Raw genomic sequence first — 24240 nt, forward strand, 5'->3', positions numbered from 1 at the left:
GTAAGTGGCTGAACACATGGGCCCAGACTGGGGGTGGGGGTGGGGCAGCTGCCTCCACCCAATCAAGTAAATGAATAAAAATACTTAACTAAAAGTAGAAATTGTAGAAAGATTTTGACAGATTTTTCTGAGCACTTGGGGTCAAAAAAAGTATTTTTTATTTTTATTTTTTCCAATTCAATGCTTTATTGAGTTTCATAAATAACAAAAAACAAACAAAAAACGATCTTATGTAAGTAATCTTACGTAAATATACAGATAAAAAAGATTCGATCTTATACAATCTCTTTAGTTCAACATTCTTACTAAAATGTAATAGACTTCCCGTCAACTCCCAGCGCATTTAACATTTCTAATATTGAGTGTACTTATTACTTTCATCTATTTGTATTTTCTAATACATTCTTACAACATATCTGTCAGGGAACTGACATCGGAGCTAGAGGCGGAGGGAAGGCTCTCAAATGATGCTGGAGAAGGGCCCAGCAGGGAGAGAGGCAGCTCCGCAGATGGGGAAGCAAATCAGCGCAACACCAGGGATAAAGAGGGGCTGATGGGGGAATCGGCGAGAGGGCTCCAGGACTCTTCACCGGACACCAGCGGGGAGAGCACGGGTCCTCCGCTACCCACGCCCACCCTGCGCAGAAGACTTCCGCGCAGAGAGAGTAGGAGGAGACTGGGTGTCAAACAACTTTTATGTTGGAAAAGATTTAAGAAACGCCCACTGACGGATTCTGCTAGCGGCTGAGGCAGCCACGAAGTGAAGGGCTGCCCAGACTGAAGGGTTTAGCAAGGCAACAAAGCCTGGAGAGGCGGCAACTTACGCACGAGCAACCCATACACATTACAATATCGTACCAATTTCTCTTATTTCTTTGTTATTATTTTACACAAGGGTCACTCAAATGCAGCCATAGGTGTCACACCGCTGTTATATTTTTGTTAATATATCTTAAACATGTCCCATTTTTGAACAAATGATTGTTTTGTATTACCTCTCAACCAGTTAGTCAATTGTGCCATTTATTCATATTCTAGTAATTTATTCTGTCATTGCATTCTCGTTGGAATCCTTTCCCCTTTCCAGTTCATTGCAATTAAGGTTCTGGTGGTGGCTGTTGTGTATAGCTGTTGTTGAGACATTTCATTCCAAATCTGCAAGACACAGCCAGACAGATTACTTCTGAGTGTCCCTGCTCAGGCACTGGAGCCAAACCAGCCGCCTGGTTCTCTAGGGAGCTGGTAATGATTAAACGTGAGAGAGGGTGACTACAACGAACTTGACAGAATGAGTCCGTCTGAACACAGACTAGAGCCTCTTTGAAGACCTATTCTGTGGCACTGCATTCCCAATTCCTGGAATGGAGATGTTTTCTTATGTTAAATGACTGTGTACTTTAAGGGGCGCACGCGTTCCTTTCGCTGTGGGTCACATGAGAGAGGCATTCCATTCTCTTCCAACTGTTATTCCAGTAACTGTCTTTTTCAACTGTCTTTCTGCTTCTCTTTCTGCGTGTGAGGAGGGAGAATGGCTGCCGAGAGAGATCTCAGGATACTCATTTGGGCCGTGTGTGTTAGTGTGATCTGTCTAAAGTGAAACAGAAAGAGGAAGATCCCTAAATGTTAATAGGGAGAAACCTGTGCAGGAAAAAGAAGAATCACAGAAGATATCAGGATTGGCAATAGTAAACAAAACTAAGGACTTGGGAATATGGCTAACAAACAAAAATAGTAACCTATTTAAGGACAATGATACAAAAATTTGGAAAGAAATTAAAAGAGATTTGGAGATCTGGAATAAGTTAAGACTATCACTCTGTGGCAGGATATCAGTAGTAAAAATGAACATGTTGCTTAAAATGATCTTTTTATTTCAAATTATACCAATCATTGGAGGGAAGGGCTGTTTCAAATTATGGCAAAAAGACCTATCAAAATTTATTTGGCAGCATAAAAAACCAAGAATTAAACATAAACTTTTAATAGATAAATATAGAGGTGGATTGGCTTTACCTGTTCTAAATTTGTATTACGATTTGGTTTGTTTAAATTGTCTAAAAGAGTAGATATTCTGGCAAGGGAAAAGACCTCGAATTAAACATCAAATCTTAATTGATATTAAGGACAGAGGAGGCTTTTCCCTGTCCCATAATACAATTTAAGATTGTATTATGAGGAAGCCTGTCTCACCTGGCTAAAGGAGTAGTGCACACTCAAAAACCCGGAATTGTTAGACCTGGAATGGTATAACAACAGGAATGGCTGGCATGCCTACCTGGGTTATGGGAAAGTCAGAGTTCACAGCAACTTTTTGAATCATATCCGAAAATCCCTCTACATGGTCTGGGGAAAATATAAAGACCTTCTTGAACCAAAAGTGCCTTGGTGGGTCTCACCAATTGAAGCACTTGCAGTGAGAAGGAAGAACGCAAACGGAAATTTGCCTGTATATAAATCATTATTAAAAGAAGAAGAAAACCAGTTAAAAGTTTAAAAAATTCAAGAAATAAGAGACCAGGTGTCAGATTGGTTTCAATATTATCAATTATTTGAAACTTTTTAAAATGATAAAAAGAAAGGATTTGCGACGGAGATTCAAATCCGACCTAGTAAAGACCAAAACCCTTTCTGAAGCATACCGACTCCTCCTTGGCTGGCAAGTCAAGGAGGAGGAGGTCAAATCAGCAATGATTAAATGGGCCCAAGACTTTGGCCACAACATAGAGATGAGCCAATGGCAACACCTACGGAAAGTTAATTGGAAATTTACGGCATGTTTTACGTTAAGGGAGAACCTCCAAAAGATGCTATATCGATGGTATTTAACCCCCTGTAAACTTTCCAAAATGTACAAAAATGTTCCAAATACATGCTAGAGATGTAGAGAACCAGGTGGAACTCCCTTCCACATGTGGGTATGTAAAAAGATTAAGACCTTTTGGAATGATATATCTAGAGAGAGCTCAAAACAATGTAAATTGTAACTTTTCTGAAAAAACCAGAATAATTTTTATTGGGCATTACAGGTCCAGACATTGTTAGGAAGATAAGAAGTTTTTCTGTATGCCACCACTGCTGCAAGAGTACTTATAGCAAAACGTTGGAAGAGTGACAAAATTGCCACTAAGAATGGTTACTAAAGCTGGTAGAATATGCTGAATTAGACAGTCTCTTGGAAAAGATAAAATATCAAAGTCAAAACAGGAGTTCATTTCAAACTGGGAACCTCTAAGGAGATATTTAAAGAACAATTGTTGCAATCTGAACTCGGTAGCAGCCTTTGCGTAATCTCTGTGAGTAATATAGGTTAAAAGGGAGAAAACAGATGTATGAAATATGTATGAAAATTATTATTTCATGAGTAATATATTGAGACAATAGGTTTATTAGAGTGGAAAAACAGGGAAAGGACGGGACGTCAAGCTTATGTATTAAATGTATTATAGGAGGACTTATATTCTTTTGTTGGATTTTCGTTTTGACAAAATTGACTTATGTAAAATAAGGAAGATATGTCTTTGATGTACAGATGCAAGTATGAAGAATAAAGCATATATATATATATACATATATATATATATATATATATATATATATATATGTGGATATTCTTACAGGATGGAGATTTATTGGATCTAGAAGGGTTTAATAACCGCTATGGGTGGCATGCGTATCTAGGATACGAAAAGGTGAAAGTTCACAGGGGATTTACCAATCATATCATAAGAAAATCGATATACAGAGTATGGGCAAAATACAAAGAGCTACTCAAACCGAAGACACCCTGGTGGATTTCACCCTTACAAGCGATAACGGTAAAAAAGAAAAACAAGGAACTAAATTGGGCTACATATAAGGATTTATTAAAAGGGGGCGGGGAAATAAGCTGATATTAAAGGTTACAAGGAAATAAGGTGGATCTAACAGGGTGGATTCAGTATCACCAACTAAATGAAGTGTTCAAGGCAGACAAGAAAAGAGGCTTTATAAAGGAAATCTCATTACCAGATAAAGAGTTATTACAAAATAAGACCAAGGTAACTTCTAAAATTTATGAAACGCTACTGGAGTGGGAGGAGAAGGACAAACAGGTAATGATTAGATGGGCTATAGATATAGGTAAAACTATCGAATTATCATCATGGGGAAAATTATGGAAAGAGAGTTGGAAATTTATGGCTTGTGGAGCGATAAGGGAAAATTTAATAAAAATGTTTTACAGATGGTATTTAACACCAACCAAAATATGTAAAAGGGACATGGGTGGCGCTGTGGTCTAAACCACTGAGCCTAGGGCTCACCGATCAGAAGGTCGGCGGTTCAAATCCCCACGACGGGGTGAGCTCCCATTGCTTAGTCCCAGCTCCTGCCAACCCAGCAGTTTGAAATCATGTCAAGGTGCTAGTAGATAAATAGGTACTGCTCCAGCGGGAAGGTAAATGGCATTTCCGTGTGCTGCTCTAGTTTCACCAGAAGCGGCTTAGTCATGCTGGCCACATGAGCCTGAAAAACTGTCTGTGGACAAATGTCGGCTCCCTCAGCCAGTAAAGTGAGATGAGCGCCGCAACCCCAGTTTGCAACTGGACTTAACTGTCAGAGGTCCTTTACCTTTTTTAAAATATGTAAAATGTATAAAACAAAATCAAATCTGTGTTGGAGGTGTAACAAATACATATGTGTTATACATATGTGTTGAACTTGATAAAATCAAAGGCTTCTGAGATAACACGTACGAAGAGTTAAAGAAAAGGTTTAAACAAAACAGAACACTAATTGCCAAAAATTGGAAAAAAGAAATAATCCCAACAAAAAAAGAATGGCAAGACAAATTATATGATTATATTGAATTGGCCAGATTGACAGAGGCAATTAGGGGTCAAACCAACCCAAGCAAAAATTCCAAAAAGAATGAGTAAAATACAGAGAATATCTTAAAAAGCAGTGCCCTCAAATGAATACTTGGACTTGTTTTGATTAACTTCTGCAAAATAGTTTATGGTACTTAAGTTAAAAACAGAAAGAAAAAGGGGTAATAATGAACTAAAAAGGAGATGGTTTACCAAAAACAATAAAAGAACCGTGTTGAGGATGAAGGAAGTCAATTGGAAGAAAAAAAGAACTGAAATACGGTTGTGTGTGTGTGTGTGTGTGTGTATGAATATGACTATTTGTTTTGTATAAGTTTTCATACGTTAGAATGTTTTATTTGTACTTTTTTGTTTTGTGTTGTTTTGTTTTGTTGTTTCTATTTGTTGTTTGTTTCTCTTTTGATTCTGTACCTGTATTATTATTTTCATGCCCAGTTTGACAAGTGTGTGTGTATGTTGTAAATAAACTCAATAATTATTATTTTTTAAAAAAATGAAACAGAAAGAGAAAGATCCCTAAATGTAAAACCTTTCATAAACCTTTCATAAGAAACTGTCAGACCTGAGTGAGAACTACTATGGCCAAAATGAATGCAGAACAAAGTAGCTATATTTGGATTTGTGGGTTTGACCTCAAGCAGTGCTCCTTGGTGTGGTCATATGGGTGTTAGAAACAGACAGGAATGTCCTGCTTTCAGGTGGAAAAGGGGTCTGGTGCCCATATTAATGATAAATTATTTTGTAACAGGATCTTCCAGAAACAATCAGACCAGAGGTGTTTTTGGACTCAGAAACAAGTCATGAAAGATACAGGTGAGCAATGTCTCTTTCAGATCTTGCAGAGCTTTCTCCTTTAAGGGAAAGTTGATTTTCTTTTTAGGTTTCAGAGAAGTGTTCCGCAGAACACATCTGGTATATGAAGGTCTCACAATCATCACATGTGGTGGTGCTCTCTAAAACGTTCCCAAACTACATCTGTGTCAGGGACTGGGCAGAGGAGGAGTGGCGGAGACCGCCCCCCCCCCGGAACCATCCAGGGAGGAAGAAGAGGAAGACAGTATAGATTTAGAACAGGGGTTTGAGGGAGGTCACAGCTCAGAGTCAGATGAGAGGGAAAGTTGGGAAATCATGGGAGAGCCAGAGCAACGCACAGCTAACACGTTATAATTAGAAAGCATTCCAGACCCTCCATCTTCCAGACCCAGCGAGCCTTAAAAGTAGGAGAGCAAAGACCCGCCCCCCCATACTGTCTTCCTCTTCTTCCTCCCTGGAAGTTTTTTGGGGGGGGGCAAGTTTGGACTGGGGATTGCTTCCCATCAGGAAGATGCAGAGGGTTTCCGGCTCGTGTTCAATCCACTTCTCTTTCCATTTTCCCCTTTGTGCCGTTCAGACTATGCTTCACGGAGGCTGGATCCTTCCTTTGCTTTTATACTGATGTCATATTTGAGGTGAAAGGAGCTGTGACCATCACCTACCACTTTGATTCGTGGTCTAAGCACCTGGCCGAACAGAACACGGAGGACTGGGTTGTCGCTGGGCCTTTGATCAACATTGAAGCAGATCCAGCAGAGGCTGTGGCAGCTGTTCACTTCCCTCACTTCTTGTGTCTCGCAGGTATGGCAGGTAAAAAAGCTTGCAACAAAATAAATACAGCAGTACCTCACTTTTTGAACGTAATCTGTTCCGGAAGACCATTTGAGTTCTGAAACATTCAAAAACTGAGGTACTCTTTGCAGATAGGGAAACAAATAACTTGGACTTCCGGGGTGGCGCCACCGGCAATGGCGGACTCCCTCTGAACTGGAGGGACTAGCTCAGCGGGAAACGGGTCTTCTCCGCTATGGCGAAGCGGGGACCCTTTTAAAAATCACAGGCGGATGAAGCCTGTGACCATGGGACTCGGCGGGCACCTTTAGCGCCCCCCCAACTCGCTAAGGAACCCACTAACGGGCTCCGAAGTGAAGAGGGGGAAGTGGCGCAGTGCTGTGAGTCAACTGCTATTTCCGTGGAGTGAAGCCGCATAGCCGTTGCCGGAGAGCGCTGCCTTTTTCCTGGGACACTTTGGACTTTAAAATAAGCACCCGTGAGTACTTAGACTTTGAACAATTGGACATCAAATAAGGACTAGCGAGCAGAAAAGAATTGGATCTTAAAAACCTATTTTAATTTGGTATGGAAAGGGAAGGTCTAAACAGGAAGTCAGCCTTCCGTTCTTTTGTAAACAGAATAAAGCAAAGACAACTTAAACTAGAGCTCAGAAAATCGCCTTTAAAGGATTGGATTTCACCATTTAAAATTGTGGAACCCCCCTTCGACAGCAGGAGAAGGGGGGGGTCTTTTTTGGACTGTTTAATGTGAGTTTAAAGTAAAGTAACTTTCCTCCGTCCTGATCCTGGAGCGGGGTGTCAGGACTGACGTTTGAAGTTCATTGACCAAATAATAATAATAATAATAAATTTTATTTATATCCCGCCCTCCCCAGCCGAAGCCGGGCTCAGGGCGGCTAACAACAATCAAAAAATCAAAAAATCAAATAATCACACAATCTAAAAATATTTCATTATAAAAATTAATTAAATCAAATTGATGGCAACCAATTAAGCAAAGTTCTGTGCAGGTTGCCAGAGGAGGGAGTCAGGCTGCGCCCTGATCAAAGGCCTGGCGGAACAACTCTGTCTTGCAGGCCCTGCGGAAAGATGTCAAGTCCCGCAGGGCCCTAGTCTCTTGTGACAGAGCATTCCACCAGATTGGAGCCGCAGCCGAGAAGGTCCTGGCTCTAGTTGAGGCCAGCCTAACCTCTCTGAGGCCTGGGACCTTGAGGATGTTATTATTTGCAGACCGTAGGTTTCTCTGTGGGGCATACCAGGAGAGGCGGTCCCGTAGGTACGAGGGTCCTAGGCCGTATAGGGCTTTAAAGGTTAAAACCAGCACCTTAAACCTGATCCTGTACTCCACCGGGAGCCAGTGCAGCTGGTATAGTACCGGATGAATGTGATCTCGCAGCGAAGACCCCATAAGGAGTCTCGCCGCGGCATTCTGCACCCGCTGGAGTTTCTGGGTCAGTCTCAAGGGCAGCCCCACGTAGAGCGAGTTACAATAATCCAGTCTGGAGGTGACCGTCGCATGGATCACAGTGGCTAGGTCAGGGCGAGAGAGATAAGGGGCCAACTGCTTAGCTTGGCGGAGATGAAAAAATGCCGCCTTTGTTATAGCTGTAATCTGCGCCTCCATAGAAAGGGAGGTATCGAAGATTACACCCAAACTCTTAACGGACGGTGCTGGCACTAATTGCACCCCCGCAAGAGATGGGAGTTGCCCCCTCAATCCCATATCGTCCCGACCCAGCCAGAGGACCTCTGTCTTCGAAGGATTTAACTTCAACCGGCTCCCACGTAACCATCCAGCCACAGCTTCCAGACATCTGGTCAGTGTGTCTGGGGCCGAGTCAGGATGGCCATCCATCAACAGATAGAGTTGGGTGTCATCAGCATACTGATGGCAACCCAGCCCAAAACTCCGGACAAGCTGGGCGAGGGGGCGCATAAAGATGTTAAAAAGCATCGGAGAGAGAATCGCACCCTGAGGCACTCCACACACCAAGGAGTGGCGCGATGACAATTCCCCCCCAAGCGCCACCCTCTGTCCCCGACCAGAGAGAAACGAGCGCAGCCATTGAAGGACTGTGCCCTGGATCCCCACGTCGGCAAGGCGGTGGTCCAGGAGTTCGTGATCGACCATGTCAAAGGCTGCTGACAGATCTAGAAGAATCAGCAGCCCCGACCCACCTCGATCCAGCTGCCTGCGGAGATCATCTGTTAGGGCGACCAGAGCCGTCTCGGTCCCATGACCAGTGCGGAAGCCGGACTGGAATGGATCCAAAGCAGATGTTTCATCCAGAAACCTACCAAGCTGTTCAGCAACCGCTCTCTCAATCACCTTACCCAGGAATGGAAGATTCGAGACCGGGCGGTAATTGGATAGATCTGAGGGATCTAATGATGTTTTCTTTAAGAGCGGACGCACCACTGCCTCCTTCAGTTCCCCTGGGAATGTCCCGGTGCCAAGGGACAAATTGATAATATCCCCCAGGGGGGCCCGCACCTCGTCTGGACACGCTCTAATCAGCCATGACGGGCACGGGTCAAGAGGACAGGTGGTGGGCTTTCCAGCTTGGAGGAATCTGTCCACATCGGCTGGAGATATCCGGTCAAAGTGGTCCAATACTGGACTCGAGGACAGTCGAGGGGCCTCCAGTTCCTTTATTGTGTCCAAATTGGCAGGGAGGTCATGGCGGAGCAACAGGACCTTTTCCGCAAAAAAGCTCGCAAATGCCTCACAGCTGTGTGTCAGATTGTTATTTAAATTTGGCTGTCCTTCAAGGGACGTTAAAGACCGAATTATACTAAATAATTGCGCCGGGCGAGAGCTAGCGGATGCAATGGAGGCCGAGAAGTAAGACTTCTTAGCGGCCTTCACTGCCATCTCATAGGTTTTCATAAAAACCCTATAAGATGTTCTTGAGGCTCCGTCACGGGCACCCCGCCATACTCGCTCTAGCCGTCTGAGGTCCCGCTTCATTTTCCGAAGCTCCTCGGTAAACCAGGGAGCCCGGTTTCTGCGGGGTCGCAGAGGGCGCTTAGGTGCGATCTCATCGATGGCTGCCAGGAGCTGGGTATTCCAGCCCTCAACAAGCTCAGTCAATGAGTCGCCAGGGGGAGCAAGGTCCCGCAAGGCTTGACGGAATCTATCAGGGTCCATCAGCCTCTGCGGGCGAGCCCAAATCGGCTCGCCACCTAAGCAGGGTGGGGGTGGAAAGTCAATCCTGGCTTTCAGAGCGTAGTGATCAGACCATGGCACCTTCATCGAAGGAGACATGATCACATCTATACCGGCGCCAAAGATCAAATCCAGCGTGTGGCCTGCTTGATGTGTGGGGCCCGAAACAAACTGGGAGAGCCCTAGTGTCGCCATGGAAGACACCAGGTCCAGAGCCTGTGAGGAGGGAGTGGCATCAGCGTGGAAGTTGAAGTCTCCCAATACCAATAGGTTAGGGAACTCCAAGGCCCAGCCGGCCACTGCCTCCAGCAGGCCTGACAGGGTGGCTGATGGTGCGCTAGGTGGCCGGTACACCAGCCAGACAGCCAAGCTCTCCTCGGAGCCCCACACTAGGCCAACACATTCAATGCCGGGGATCGATGGCGAAGGTAGAGCCCTGAAAGAACAATCTTCCCGGATTAATACTGCCACCCCTCCCCCCCGGCCCACAGTCCGTGACTGGTGGAGGACGGAGAAACCCGGGGGCGCCATCTCTCGTAAGGTAACAGTTACCCCTTCGCGCACCCAGGTCTCCGTCACACAAGCCAGGTCGACCCCCTGCGAGGTGAAGAAATCTCGCAGGGTAGCGGTTTTGTTGCCTATAGACCTGGCATTGCACAGCACCAGTGAAGGAGGTGAGTACTCCTTGCTCACCCTACCCTCGTCTCTCGGGATGGGGCGCAGATTGGAAGGGGTACGAGCATATCCGTATCTCGATCCCCTTCGCCTATAACATCTGCCCCCACCGCCATACCTCCCTCGCCCCTCCACGGTAGCAATCCCAAGCCTCATACTAACCTCCATTTACCAAATAGAAAGCAAAACAACCTAAAACAATTATGCCCAAACAAAACCAATCCCCACCCCACTCAATGTTCAACCCCAAAAACAAAACAAGACGAAAGAAACAAAAATACATAGATAAAAACCACCATTCATGGTGGTACAACAAAGTACACAATAAAAGCACCTTTAAAACACCTTAAAATATACATATAATATTATAAGAACAACAACCCCCATTTAAGGTGCTGCAAATTAAAAGCAATTAAAGCATTTAAAACCATTTTGTCCATTGCTGCCGGTAGCTGCTCAGTCCTCTAAACTGTAATGGTAGTGCAGACCCCGCCCCCTAGGCCGGATGGAGTTGGCAGAAAAAGGGAGCGGTCTTCCCAGCACTCACAAAGCAGCAACAGCAGTCGTGTCCCGGAGGCCTCTCTCAGGCCTCTTATGCTGTGGCGATGAGTGCAGGCCCCGCCCCCTAGGCCGGATGGAGTTGGCAGAAAAGGGAGCGGTCTTCCCAGCACTCACAAAGCAGCAACAGCAGTCGTGTCCCGGAGGCCTCTCTCAGGCCTCTTATGCTGTGGCGATGAGTGCAGGCCCCGCCCCCTAGGCCAGATGGAGTTGGCAGAAAAGGGAGCGGTCTTCCCAGCACTCACAAAGCAGCAACAGCAGTCGTGTCCCGGAGGCCTCTCTCAGGCCTCTTATGCTGTGGCGATGAGTGCAGGCCCCGCCCCCTAGGCCGGATGGAGTTGGCAGAAAAGGGAGCGGTCTTCCCAGCACTCACAAAGCAGCAACAGCAGTCGTCAAGTGTTTTTGACAGATAGCTAAAACAGCAGTCGTCAAGTGTTTTTGACAGATAGCTAAAAGAAGAGAAGCATAGTGATTCCACTGTTCCCCTTCGCATTTTAAAGGAATAAATATTGACAAAATATCTCAAAAAGGGAAACTTTGTTGCAAGAACAAATAGAAGTTTTCCCCCTAGAGGGAGACTGTGAAACTGTAACCAACTCCAGGGAGCCGGCAGCTGTTACAGATTACAATCGTGGGAACAGGCATCTGACCTTGCAGGACAATGTATTCAGAAGCTTTGTTGTGTGCTTTCTATAAAACAAATGCCCTACTGGAACAGTTACATGAGAAGGTGAATTGGATGGCGACTTCGACTAGAAATTTTGAACAGGCAGTGGGAAATTTTGAACAGACAGTGGGAAAATATGTGGAGCCCACTCAGGAATTAAATCAGGAGTGTGTCTTGACAGAACAGGCCCAACAGGAATATGAGTTTTCGGATTTGACAAATGAACTTGGAAAAAGCCAGATTTGGAAAGGAAAAGTTTGGTTTGGCTTGGAAATGGGGGGCTGGATTGACCCCCCTATGCTGGGATGTTTGGACTTTTCAAATATGGCAATGGGCCGTGAGATGTTTGGGATTGTGGGGGCTCTTAATTTTGGAGGGTCTTTGAAACATGCTTTTAAATACTACATGGAATTCAGTGTTGAATATGGAAAAGGGGCTGATTTGTCGAGAAGGGCTAAAAACATTGTCAAGCTGGAGTTACCACGAGCAGGAGACAAGGGAAAATACAGTTACAAACATGAAGAAGAGCTGCGGAAGGGACATGGAAGAGACTTGAGGGCCTCGGATATAAGGTTGCCAGGTTAATGGGCTAGATCGACGGGATAATAAGGACTGACAAAACCCGGGACCAGGAGGAAGGGACGTTGGATGAAGATTGGATCTGTTTGTATCTCTTTTCTCTACCATTAGAACTGTTTTATAAAATTGATGAATGTTAGAAAAATGTTGGAATGAAATTACTTGGCTTTAGCAAAGATGTTTAAAGAATTATGAAAGAATATTATGGTTATGAGAAGTTGGTAAGGATAAGATTTAAGTTTTAAGCTTTAAGGTTTATTTTAATATAGAAAGATAAGATTAAAACAGTTTAGGGTAATGTAATGACAGAATATTATGAAACATGGAAAGGATTTGCTGGGATAATTAATAACTAGGATACAAAGAAAGGGAGGAGGAGGAGGTCTAAGAAAGAAGGCAATGACAGTTGAGGATTTGAAAATAATGAATTTGTTTTTAAATGTTTTTAATTGTTTGTGATGTATTTTTGTATTTTTCTTTTTTTTCTGTCACTTTTTCTTATTTTTGAATTTATACTCATATGGTTGGAAGGGGTTTGTTTTTTTCTTTTTCTACTTTGTTAACTATTTTTATTTTGTACTTTCTTTTGCTTCTATTTTATTTTGTAACACTTTGAAAATTTCAGTAAATATCTTTTAAAAAAACAAAAACAAATAACTTGCACTCAGTGGAAGCTGCGTTTCCTGTTTGACTTTGAAGGCGTATTCAAAAACCGAAGCATTTACTTTTGGGTTTATGCAGTTCGAAAACCAAAATGTTTGTCAACAGGGACGTTCAAAAACTGAGGCACCGTATTTTTCGCTCCATAACACGCACCGGACCATAAGACGCACCTAGTTTTTAAAGGAGGAAAAGAAGAAGGAAAAATATTCTGAATGAAACAGTGGATGTATGATTTTTGTGGTTCATGCTGTGGCCGCAGACATGTGATTTGACGGTGAGTTTGGGGTAGCCCAATGCAAAAATCCTGAGAATCCATGTGGATCAGTGCTTTGTAACCACGTTTTTGCGCCCCAGGCAACAGTGAGTGTGTGATTTTTTTTGGTGCAGGCTGTAGTCATGGACATGCTATGTGATCTGATTTGATGGTGAGTTTGGGGTAGCCCAATGCAAAAACCCTGAGGGTGCATGTGGATCCGTGTTTTGTAATCACATTTTAAGTGGGGCGGGAAGGAAAAACACTGAAGGGACAAGGAGCATGCGTGGAGTGTGTGGAGAAGGAGCTTTTCAGCGAGCTGAGCCGGCTTTAAAGCAGCCAACTGGACAGGAGCCGCTTACACCCATGTAAGCAGCTCCTCTCCTCTCCTACTTTGCTCCTTTAAAGCGAGCGGGCTCTCCTTCTCTCCCTCCTCCCCGGCTCAGCTCGCGACTGGAGCAGGATCCCCCCGCCATCCGTAGGCATTCGCTCCATAAGACACACAGACATTTCCACTTACTTTTTAGGAGGAAAAAAGTGAAGCGAAAAATACGGTACTTTACTGAGCAGGGAGAGGCTGTGGCTGAGAGCAGTCCAGAATCGGAGGCAGAAGTGGAGGCTGGAGAGGTGGTGGGCCAGGAGACAAATGTGAGGCAGGCTGCTGAAGAAGCCTGGGGAGTCTCTCCTTCCTGCTGCGACAAGCTCCCTTCCCCACTGGTCTCCCAGAACCAGAAGAGGTACAGTGGCATGTGGTCAGTGGACTTGGGGGAAGAGGCTAGTTTCCTAAGTGTTCTCCTGGCACCTGCTTCTCAAAGCCTGTGAAGCTTCTGCCTGCCTTAGGGAGAGAGGCACATTACTCTGATGTGTGCAAGAGCCTTCCCTTCCCCTTCTCAAAGCCCGCCTAACGTTGGGAAGAAGGCAGCAGGGCTTCAGCATCCTTTCAGAGACCTGGTGCCCCTTCCCAAAGCCCAGGAAGCTTCTGCCTGGCTTAGGGAGGGAGGTGCTATACTCATGTATGCAACATCACAATGTTTTCACCCCACCCCCCAAATCGCCTTCACAAGCTGGTGCCTACACCATAACTGTTACCTACAGAAAATGTCACCCCGTGCCACTAAAGAGGTATGAAGAGAGCAGAGCAAATACAGATATGGCGACGGAGTCTCAGATTTCTTGGGAAGGACCCAGGGGGAAAGGAGCCTTAGGGAACTGCCTCATGGGGGCTAGATCTACCAGAATGAGTTGCTATGCTCACTAGGCCTGCCTTCTTTCTTTGAATAAATAGTTGACTTTACTGACACCAGGTGACAGACGGTCAACAGTTTCCCACTTGTGACACATTTGTTTGTTTTTCCTTTCTACTGCTTTCCAGGCAAAAGTGATTCCCAAGTCCACCTTGCACATTTTGTGGAAGGGGGGATGAGTCTAGAGAAGCCAGACAGAGTGAGGCCGTATCATGTTGTGTTGGAAAACCCAAACTTCTCTCCCCGTGGTGCCATTTTGAGGACTTCATGGTCATTGTTTAAGCGAAAGAGGAAGGTCCACACTGTGGCACTGCTCTATCAAAAGCTTCAATTCAGCTCACCAAAATTCCACCTGTATCTCCTACCCAATGACTCTTCTCTGAGAAAGGTAATTGGGATTCTCCAACTCTGATTGGTATTCCAGACAGCCTGGATCATTTGCCTGACCATAGTAAGCCTGACAGAGTAGCTATGCAAAATCATGCAGCAGAGTGTGACATGGTTCATGAACTGTATCTCCCGTTGTTGGGCTTGAGCTAATTTACCAAACAGCTAGCCAACATCAACTTGTTGCTGGAGAGAAGATTTGCAGTTGCTCTTCAACTGAGTTATTTTGGTTGCCACCAGTAGTGGTTTTTAAAAGTGAGCTTTCCAACGCTGTAATAAGCATTTTTCATTTGCTGGGCAACCTCTTTTCCAAATGCCCTGCTTGGTTCCATAGACAGCATGGTTAGTCAATTATGCGAACAAAATATGTTTACTCTATAGTTCTAAGTACACTCAGCCTTCTCTGAAATCAGTGGCGCTACCTTCAAAGTAAATGCATTTAGTGATGAGCAAATTCTCCTTGCTTCGTTGAGTAGTTACAGGCTTTCTGCAAGAACATTGTTTCTGGTGTGTGAGGCTGGCACATGAGAGATAAATGCCTTTGCAATGTCAGCTGCTCCCCATGCAGTCTGAAAATTGCCTGTCCATATTTTGGTTTCTGATGAGATTTAGTTTTCTTTATATTGAAGGTGGAGAATCTGTGTCTCTGCAGATGCTCTTGGACTACAAAACCCATCATTCCTGACCCACACTGGCTGTGGCTGATAGGAATCCAATGACATCTGGAAGGTTGCAGCTTCCCCATCCCTGCCTTGCATGCTGCAACAAAGCCAAGAAAGGGGTAGGGATCCAGTATTCCAGAAGTTGGTTACCTTTCTTGCATATCTCAAAAGTGACTTTTGCTTTTCCTAGGCGGTTCATGAGCATGAAGTACAGTGCCCTTCACAGAGAATAGACAAACCCCCCTGGACTCTGAGGCCTCTGACGATTGGCTGCCACTTCTTTGTGGAGACAAATGATGTCAGAGTCTGTCCCAAGGTGAGACGCAAAGATGATGAAAGGCTTTGCTAGGGCAGAGCCATGGCTGTGAAGTATGAGAACGGGAGGGACTCCACCAGGATCCCTCATCATGCTTTAATTTGACTCCCTTGGACTGGTCGATTGGGCTAAGCCTTGTTTGCACATAAGGAGGTTTTATGCTTCCCCCACAGGAAGTGGAGTTTCAATATCTGGATGCTGACAAGCTGCAGCAGTATGTGGAACTGTTTGCTCAGCAAATGCAAGACATGTTCAACTTCAGTGTGATGGAGAAGCCCAAGAATGAACTCATCTGGGAGGCCCTTGTGACACAAGGTGAGCTTAGTTGGAAGAAAATTGGAAGGTTGGACCATAATTTGGGAGGCAGGATGATAAAGGACATCGCAGTCACATTCCCTCTTTGACTGCCTCTTTCCTGTTCTCTTTCAGAAGAGTTAAAGTCTCCTGAGATGACGTCTTCTCCTTCAAGCTCAGAGCAAGGTCTGCAGGTTTTAATTGCTTATTTCCTCGTAGTTAAATCCCACCTTCCTCCCAATGGCAGCACAGAGTGGCTGGTGATACAGTACCATAGAAAAGTCACTTTTGTAATGTTAGGGAATCGCCTTCCGGTGCAGGTTCCCCATTGCTTTATAGTCTCCTTTGGTGCCAGATGAAGTTCTTTCCACGCAGCTAAATTTTGTAGAAACAGCTTTGCCTTTCATTCAGCACACCCAGTGTGCTAACGGAATCCAGTGCAAATGCTCAAGATACTGCAATTGGGCTTTCCTCCCTTCACCCACCACTTCCCTCAAATGCACTTTGGAGGGTCAAGGAGAACCTCCAGAACAGCCGGAAAGGGTGCGGTGTGTGTACTTGGCTGTTGGGGAGGGATAGCTCTGTCTGGCAAGCAGGAAAGGTCACAGAGGGTGACATTTAATTTCTCCTGGTATGTTTTACCGCCTGGACTTCTCAGTTTTCAGCTGAATGTCAGTTGTTAAAATATCATTTTTCATATTATACGATAATCTTTATTGTCATTGTCCCATACAGAACAACCAAATTGAAAAAATCTACATCAGACATTCAAAAACTAACAAGCCTGCTATCCCAGCTATCCCAGCCTGGTTAACCCCCTAAAAACTCTGATACCCCATAATTAAATACAATATACTCCCATAGAGACTACCTTACATTGCGTTTAAAACCAAAATTGCATTTGGATAGAAACTGTTTCTCAGGTGGCTAGATCTAGTCTTTATAACTCTGTACCTTATTCCAGAAGGCAGAAGCTGAAAGAGATCATTTCCGGGGTGCGCACTATCCTGCACTATCTCTGCAGCTTTCTTATGACACCTGGAAGCATAGATTTGATCCAAGGTGGGAAGAGTGCACCCAATTATTCTCTCTGCAGTCTTTACAACCCTGGACAGCATTGTTTTTTCCCTGACCATGCAGCTCCCAAACCACACACACAGACCATAAGTTAATACACTCTCAACAGCACAATGGTAAAATGCCATCAACAGGTCCTTTGAGAGATTATTTTTCCAGAGGATTCTCAGAAAATATAACCTCTGCTGTGCTCTCTTCATCAGGTCTTTACTGTTTTCTCCCCAGGTTAGGTCATCTCTCAACTCCATTCCCAGAAATCAGAACACTGAGTCCTGTTCCACACACTTCCCCTCAGTAATTAGTGGCTGAATATTCCATTTCCATTTCCTAAAGTCCACAATGATCTCTTTTGTTTTCTTTAAGTTAAGGAGTAAGTTGTTTTTCCTGCACCACTCCCCCAACTGCTCAACTTCCTTCCTATAGGCCGCCTCCCCCTCTCCAGCCATGTAATTCCAGTACTGGGGACAGAGAGTGACTGGTTCCTTAAGAAATACATTTGTTAGACTATTAGGACTGTCTTATTTGATTAGTCATAGTTTGGGCCAGGAAACCATAGTTTGCTTGTATCACCACACCATACTTTTTAAAAAGCCCTCTTACACCATTTCAGCAGTGGTGGGGAATCCTGGGAGCTTTAATTTGCTAAGCATCTCCTAAAGCACAATTCAAAGTGTTGATGTTGACCTTTAAAGCCCTAAACGGCCTCGGCCCAGTATACCTGAAGGAGCATCTCCACCCCCATCATTCTGCCCAGACACTGAGGTCTAGCACAGAGGGCCTTCTGGCAGTTCCCTCACTGCGAGAAGCAAAGCTACAGGGAACCAGGCAGAGGGCCTTCTCAATAGTGGGGCCCGCCCTGTGGAACGCCCTCCAAACAGATGTCAAGGAAATAAACAACTATCTTGAGGCATCTAATCATAGCCTGCATTTTTATCAAGGCTTATAGTTTGATTAGGGTCTGTATTTTAAAAATGAGCTTAAAGATTTTCAAATGTTTTATGCCAGGCAGAAGACCAGCTGCCTAAGTACTTTGGCAAGATGTTTATTCTCCTGGACAAGGGGGCCCCCTGATTTATAGCAGAAAACAATTCTCAAAGTCGTAAAAAGGGAATTACAAGTTGAGAGCAAGGTTACACCACCCTACATAATTAAGAGTTGGTAAATAGTAAAATCATTAAACTTGAGCCATATCTTCCTAAGGTTAAAGGCCAAGAGCAAATGGAAAAGAAAGGGGAGTGTAAACAGGAGAAGAGGCTTCTTTCCTATTTTATTTTGAGGCTGTAAACTGATTCCCTCCTTTCACTTTGAGAAGGTTTATTCTTCTAAAAAGCTATCTATGATAATGTATGAAATATACTGGCTTAAATGTAATTATGCAAAGGATCTAGAAAGAAAGAAATGTTAAATTCTTATTTCATAGAGTCATATTGCTGTAGGAGACCAGAGGGGCAAACGAGCCCAGCCCCCTGCCAGACAGGAGACGCCATCGAGCACTCCTGACATATGGTTGTCAGGCCTTTGTTTTAAAGACCTCCAAAAAGGAGATCTTTCATTGATGATGCATGAGAATGTGAACCCAAGATCTCTGACATCTGTTTAAGATAAAAATTTAAAACTATTAACCATCTGTTTTGGAGGGCAATAGGGCAAGGAGGGCAAGAGGTGAGCTGGTAATTAAGGTTCCTTGTTGAGACAAATGTAAGATATATGACTACTTATTTGTCATTTATAGATAGAAGAATATATAGCTTTTTGTATCCCATAAAAGGCAATAGGAAATGGGTGTATCTTTTAGGATTGGTTATAGCAATCAGCCAATAGGAAATTCAACCAGGCTGATTGGACAGAGGCAGCCAAAGGAGGAGCAAGGGGGCTGGGCTGAGGGAATATAAGTGCTGGCCATAATGGCAGGAGACCAGGCCAGAGCTTGGTAACCATATACCACTGTGCCTCTCATTTATTTGTCTGACAAATAAATTATTATTTTAATTTCTCTATTGCTGCGTTGAATATTTCATTCCAGCTAAGCGTTAACCACAAGCAGGGTGCTACATTTTGACATTTAGAAGACACCTGTTCAGGGATGTTTTCAATGTGTGACATTTTAATGTATTTTTAATCTCTGTTGGAAGCCGCTGAGAGTGGCTGTTTAATTATTATTAAAAATAATAAATTATTATTATTATTACTCACAACCCCCAGCACCCTCACTATCACCCACACAGTAGCCATCACATTTTTTCTAAATAGAGGGTTTCCTGCTGTGCCAGGCACACTTTCTCTGGGTTTTGTTTTTTCTTAAAAAGAAATAATTCAGTCCAGCCCAGCAATTGCCAAGACTGCAACCTTGCAAACTGAGCACATTGGGAATGCTTCTGGTTTCCTGACTTTCTTTCCCTGCTCCCATTTGCTTGTTGGTAGTGAACTCAATCAACACACTTGTTCATGATGCAAAATGCTGGAGAGATTTGAAAATCCTGGGTTCACGCCCAGTGATTATGATTTTCCCATAGTCCCTGCATGTTTCATAAACACACCTTCTCTCTCGTTTTTCCAGGTGCTTATTGCTTCACGATGTCCCATGCTGCATCAGGACACAGTGTGGAAAGCAGGTAGGGCTTAACTGTTCCTCAGGAAAGGCCAGTCCTGCTATTAGGGACAATGAAGCAGCTGCCACAGGCAGGCAGCAGATATTGAAGGGGTGGTGCTGTTTATGCATTGACTGCACTGCGGTCTCTGGAGGGGCAGAAACATACAAACGTGCAAATTTTACAGAAGCTAAACTGGGTCACTCTACCGATCAGTTGCATAGAAGGTTCCCTCCAGGGAAGAGAGACACGGCTGCTTTTTCTTATTCCATGGCCAAGAGATTATAAGCCTCATGCACAATTTGGAAGAGGGGGAGACATAATTCTTTTGGACAGAGGCAGCTAATCTTTTTGGCCTGAGGATGGTCAGATACCTCTTTGAGGGTCACAGGCCACTGGTGGGCATGGCCAATGTATGTGCACACAACACACAAAGATCACACACACAAATACTGCACATGCATTGCACAGAAGCACACCTATGGAGCATGCAGGCTCACCAGGCATAAGGCACAAAACTCAGACACGCAGTGTCACATAAATCTCCACCTCACACATACACACAAACTATTCCTCATACAAAACCCTACACTGAGGTCCAGCGCCGAGGGCCTTCTGGCAGTTCCCTCCCTGTGAGAAATGAGGTCACAGGGAACCAGGCAGAGGGCCCTCTCAGTAGTGGCGCCGGTCCTGTGGAATGCCCTCCCATCAGATGTCAAGGAAATAAAGAACTATCTGACTTTTAGAAGACATCTGAAAGCAGCCCTGTTTAGGGAATTTTTTAGGGTTTGAATTTTTATTCTGTTCTTAGAGTTCTGTTGAGAGCTGCCTAGAGTGGTTGGGGAAACCCAGCCAGATGGGCGGGGTATAAAATTACTACTACTACTACTACTACTACTACTACTACTACTACTACTCTGTGTGAGATCAGGATGCCAAAATGGTAGACTTACCCCATTATACTCAGGGATTATGGCAGACTTTTCAGGAGGTCCGTTGTGAAATTGAGTCTTTATTCTGGCAGCAACTGCCCTTTAGAACTGCCTCCTGTTATGCATCAGTTAAGCGCTGTCTCTATGCTCCTTTTGAATACCTTGTTTTTTCAACTGATGGAGATCTTTATCCCCCAGTCGGCAGCAGTATTGGATCTGGAATGGTTTTATATTTTGGTAAGTAAATTCAGCAGCTTCGTAGGAAGCAATTCATTAACTGAAATGGAAATGGAATGAAAAACTCTCTCACACAGCACACAGGACTAAGCACCCTGAAGTGGACAGATGCTGCCTGTTAATCTTTAAAGAGCAGGAGGAGGGAGTTTAGCTGCCACCTCAGCATTGTGATGCTTGGCCCTTATTGCTGATAAATTTAAGCACCACGGCAACCTGCATTTCTTTCCGCTCCCTCTGTGCCAATCCCAGGCATGGAAGTTGGCAGCACTTACAGATGGTGTGGCTCCTTCCCAGGTCCCTTTGCTGAGTGTCTCTTGTTTTGTGCCTGCTTTTCCCTGCCTCTGGGGTGAAAATGCAGAGTGATGAAGAAGACCACCAGAGACCACCTGGTGTCCATCCTGGAGAACCTGAGGGAGGATGATCTCAACAGGTTCAAGTTCAAGCTGAACAAGATCCCTGTCAGTGAGGGCCATGACAACATTCCCCTGGGGCGGCTGAAGAAGGCAGATGTCATGGACCTGAGCCAACTCCTCCTGAGTTTCTACACGGAGGATTATGCTGTGCAGGTGATGGCTGATGTCCTCAGAGCTATCAACTGCAGGGATGAGGCACAGAGACTTCTCAGCCTCACCAGGAAGAGGTAAGAAAGAAGGAGGGCCAGCTCATGAAACTGGCTGGGAGGGAAGGCATATGGAGGGCCAGTCGCCCCTGGCGCCCCACCCACTGTGAGGTGAGAGTGATGGATTCTGATCCTGTCTCCATGGGGGAGAAAGGAGGAAAGTCTTATATCACAGCCAGCCAATCTAGTGCCCATCAGCTCTTCGTTTATTTTACTTACCGGTATTTCACAGATTGGCATATCTTTTAGCTGTAAACACCTCTAGGCAGTTTATATGTTGTTGGTTTTTTATATATAAAGGTCAGAAGTTAACAATGAGTTGAGTTTAAAAAATTCAAAATGTAAAAAACATCAGCCATTAAAGATATACACTTTATAAAATAAAATGATGTACAGGCAACTCCCCTCTTGCACGTGAACTATTTGTGTGCAGCCGCATGTATGTATAGTGCCAGGAACCTGGAAATGGAGGGGGAAGTGGGAAAGTCATCGTGGCTCATGAGGAGAACCTTCCCAGAGCCCAAAGAGGAGGCTGAGGAGGTCGAAGGCTCAGTGGGGCTTTGTTTTGGCTGTGAAGTCTCCCTTCTTTCTTCTCCTGGCAGTATTTAATTGCTGTACTTCCATATAAACTTATTCATTCTCTCTCCCTCTCTCTCCTAGGAACTAGCAGTTATTTGTTAAAACCTCTGCTTTTTATCAGCAAACAGTGGTGACCCCTCTCCTGCCTTATCTGATCCTGCCAATCTCCAAAAATATCTGGAAGACAAATTGTTTTGTCTCAGCCCAGCCATGGCTGCCATCCAGAATCCTCAGCAACACTTCAGTACTACAAACCTTTTCCAGTTTTATAATGCATTGGCTTCTCTCAGAGAATCCTGGAAATTGTAGTCTAGCAAACTGCTAACAATTATCTCAAACAAAAACAACCCAAGCTTCCAATGAAACTACAGTTCCCAGCGCTCCAGGAAAATATATACTGATAGAAGAGTTTCAGCTTTGGCTGGCCTCTTGCCCTCCAGACGTTCCAAACTACAACTCCCATCAGCCCCAGCCAGCGTGTTGCATCAGTGCCCCATTTCATCAAGGGACACTGGAAACAGCTGGTCCAATGGACTGCATTGGTGGGAGTGGTGTTTACTATCAGGAAATGCAGATGCAAGCATTGTACAATCAGTTTGGGACCTGGTCCTGATCAGGTGCAACCGAGACCCAATATGAACCAATCAGGACCCTGGATCTGAATCACAACCTAGATATTTGAATCTTCAGTATTCTCATTCACTCAGAATGGTGTGGGAGTCATAAAGCCATGACAAAGGCTTGTAATATTGCAGGGTGCCCCCTGATCTCGGCTGACCAGCACTCTGAGCTTTACAATGTATTGGAATGTATTGACCTTAAATGGAGTTGTGTTTCCTCTGGGCAGTGATGACCCTATATGGTGATGGGGGCAATAAAAGCCTTGACCGGATGAGGTAACGAGAGACATTGGCAAACGGCCATGCGGCTGGAGAGAGACAAAGGAAAATAAAAAAGCTACGGGAGGAGAGGGAAGTTCGAAAGGAGCTGCTCATACCATCATGAAAATATTGCTGGCTCTCTGTGTCTTTATTTTATGCTAAACTGCACCATTTGTAACGGCTGGCTCCGACAAGTGGTGCCCCGTGTGAGGCTGAATAAAAGAATACGTCTGAGGCTTTTAAAAGAAATACGTGTGAGGCAACTTAAAGAAAACAGTCTGAGGCAGACTAAGAGGATTTTAAAAGAAAACCGTGTGAGGTTTTTCGATCCAAGCAAAGGATATCATCGGCTCACCACGCCCGGCAAGGGTTGCAAGCGCAAATCATCTTAAAAAGATCCCGGTGAGTTCGATCTCTTTTTTTTATATTGATTTTAGAAAAATGGGCAGCTCTTTGTCTGCTCCCCAACAGAATTTTTTTTTTTAAATGATATTTATTCCAAGTTTAAAGTTACAAAAAAAGAAAAAAAGAAGAAAAAAAAACAGTACAAAATACAAAGAAAAATTTAACCATAACCATAACAGGGCAAAAAGTAAAAAGAAAAAAAGAACAATAAAGTAGGATAAAAAAAGCAGAACAAAAGATATGAAAAACATTGGATTAAAATAGGACAAAAGCAAATTAAACCTTTACATAACTTTTTCCCTTTACTTATTTCCTTGACCTCCTCTCACCTCCCAATTTTGTATTCTAATTCAGATCGTTTTTTTCAGCAAATCCTTCCAACCTTATTTTCATTTACGTATTTTAATTTAAAATATTATAATTAAACATCCTCTGTTTCATCAATTTCATCCGCTCATTTTTACTTAATCCTTTATCTCATATCTACCAAAACTGCCTAATTTTCTTTTTCCAACATCTTTCTAACAGTCTTTAATATTACAATGCTTTTGAAGATATATTTTGAATTTTTTCCAGTCTTCTTCCACCGACCCTTCTCCCTGGTCTCGGATTCTGCCAGTCATCTCAGCCAATTCCATATAGTCCATCACTTTCGTCTGCCATTCTTCTCGGGTGGGTAATTCTTGTGTCTTCCAGTACTTTCCGATGAGTATTCTTGCTGCTGTTGTAGCATACAGAAAAAAGGTTCTATCCTCCCTTTGCACCGATTGGCCGACCATGCCCAGAAGGAAGGCCTCTGGTTTCTTCTGAAACGTATACGTAAATACCTTTTTCATTTCATTATAAATCATCTCCCAGAAGGCCTTGATCCTTGGGCATGTCCACCAAAGGTGAAAAAATGTGCCCTCAATCTCTTTACATTTCCAACATTTATTATCGGGCAAATGATAAATTTTTGCCAGCTTGACTGGGGTTAAGTA

At 44.1% G+C, this 24240-nt stretch overlaps 1 protein-coding gene and 1 long non-coding RNA gene across 3 annotated transcripts in view; one reads left to right on the forward strand and one right to left on the reverse strand.

Moving 5' to 3' along the window:
• Positions 1-24240, forward strand: part of LOC308461264 (uncharacterized protein) — a gene marked incomplete at its 5' end in the record, with an annotated part of 37008 nt that overhangs the window by 7691 nt on the left and 5077 nt on the right. The window contains 8 exons of the mRNA XM_080978035.1: positions 5617-5681; positions 6259-6491; positions 14412-14671; positions 15523-15648; positions 15822-15963; positions 16078-16128; positions 19577-19631; positions 21135-21416. Coding sequence (XP_080834161.1) covers positions 5617-5681; positions 6259-6491; positions 14412-14671; positions 15523-15648; positions 15822-15963; positions 16078-16128; positions 19577-19631; positions 21135-21416 — 1214 coding nt within the window. The remainder of the gene's footprint in view (positions 1-5616; positions 5682-6258; positions 6492-14411; positions 14672-15522; positions 15649-15821; positions 15964-16077; positions 16129-19576; positions 19632-21134; positions 21417-24240) is intronic.
• LOC308461275 lies at positions 7-21138 on the reverse strand. 2 transcript variants are annotated; one of them, XR_013978861.1, is made up of 5 exons: positions 20850-21138; positions 20561-20755; positions 16897-16980; positions 842-1155; positions 7-404 (listed from the first exon to the last, which is right to left on the reverse strand). It is a non-coding gene; the product is annotated as an uncharacterized lncRNA (long non-coding RNA). The 2 variants fall into 2 exon arrangements; XR_013978860.1 differs by lacking the exon at positions 16897-16980.

The sequence above is a fragment of the Podarcis pityusensis genome (genome assembly GCF_964106645.2).
Source record: "Podarcis pityusensis genome assembly, chromosome: 13".
Classification (NCBI taxonomy): Eukaryota; Metazoa; Chordata; class Lepidosauria; order Squamata; family Lacertidae; genus Podarcis; species Podarcis pityusensis.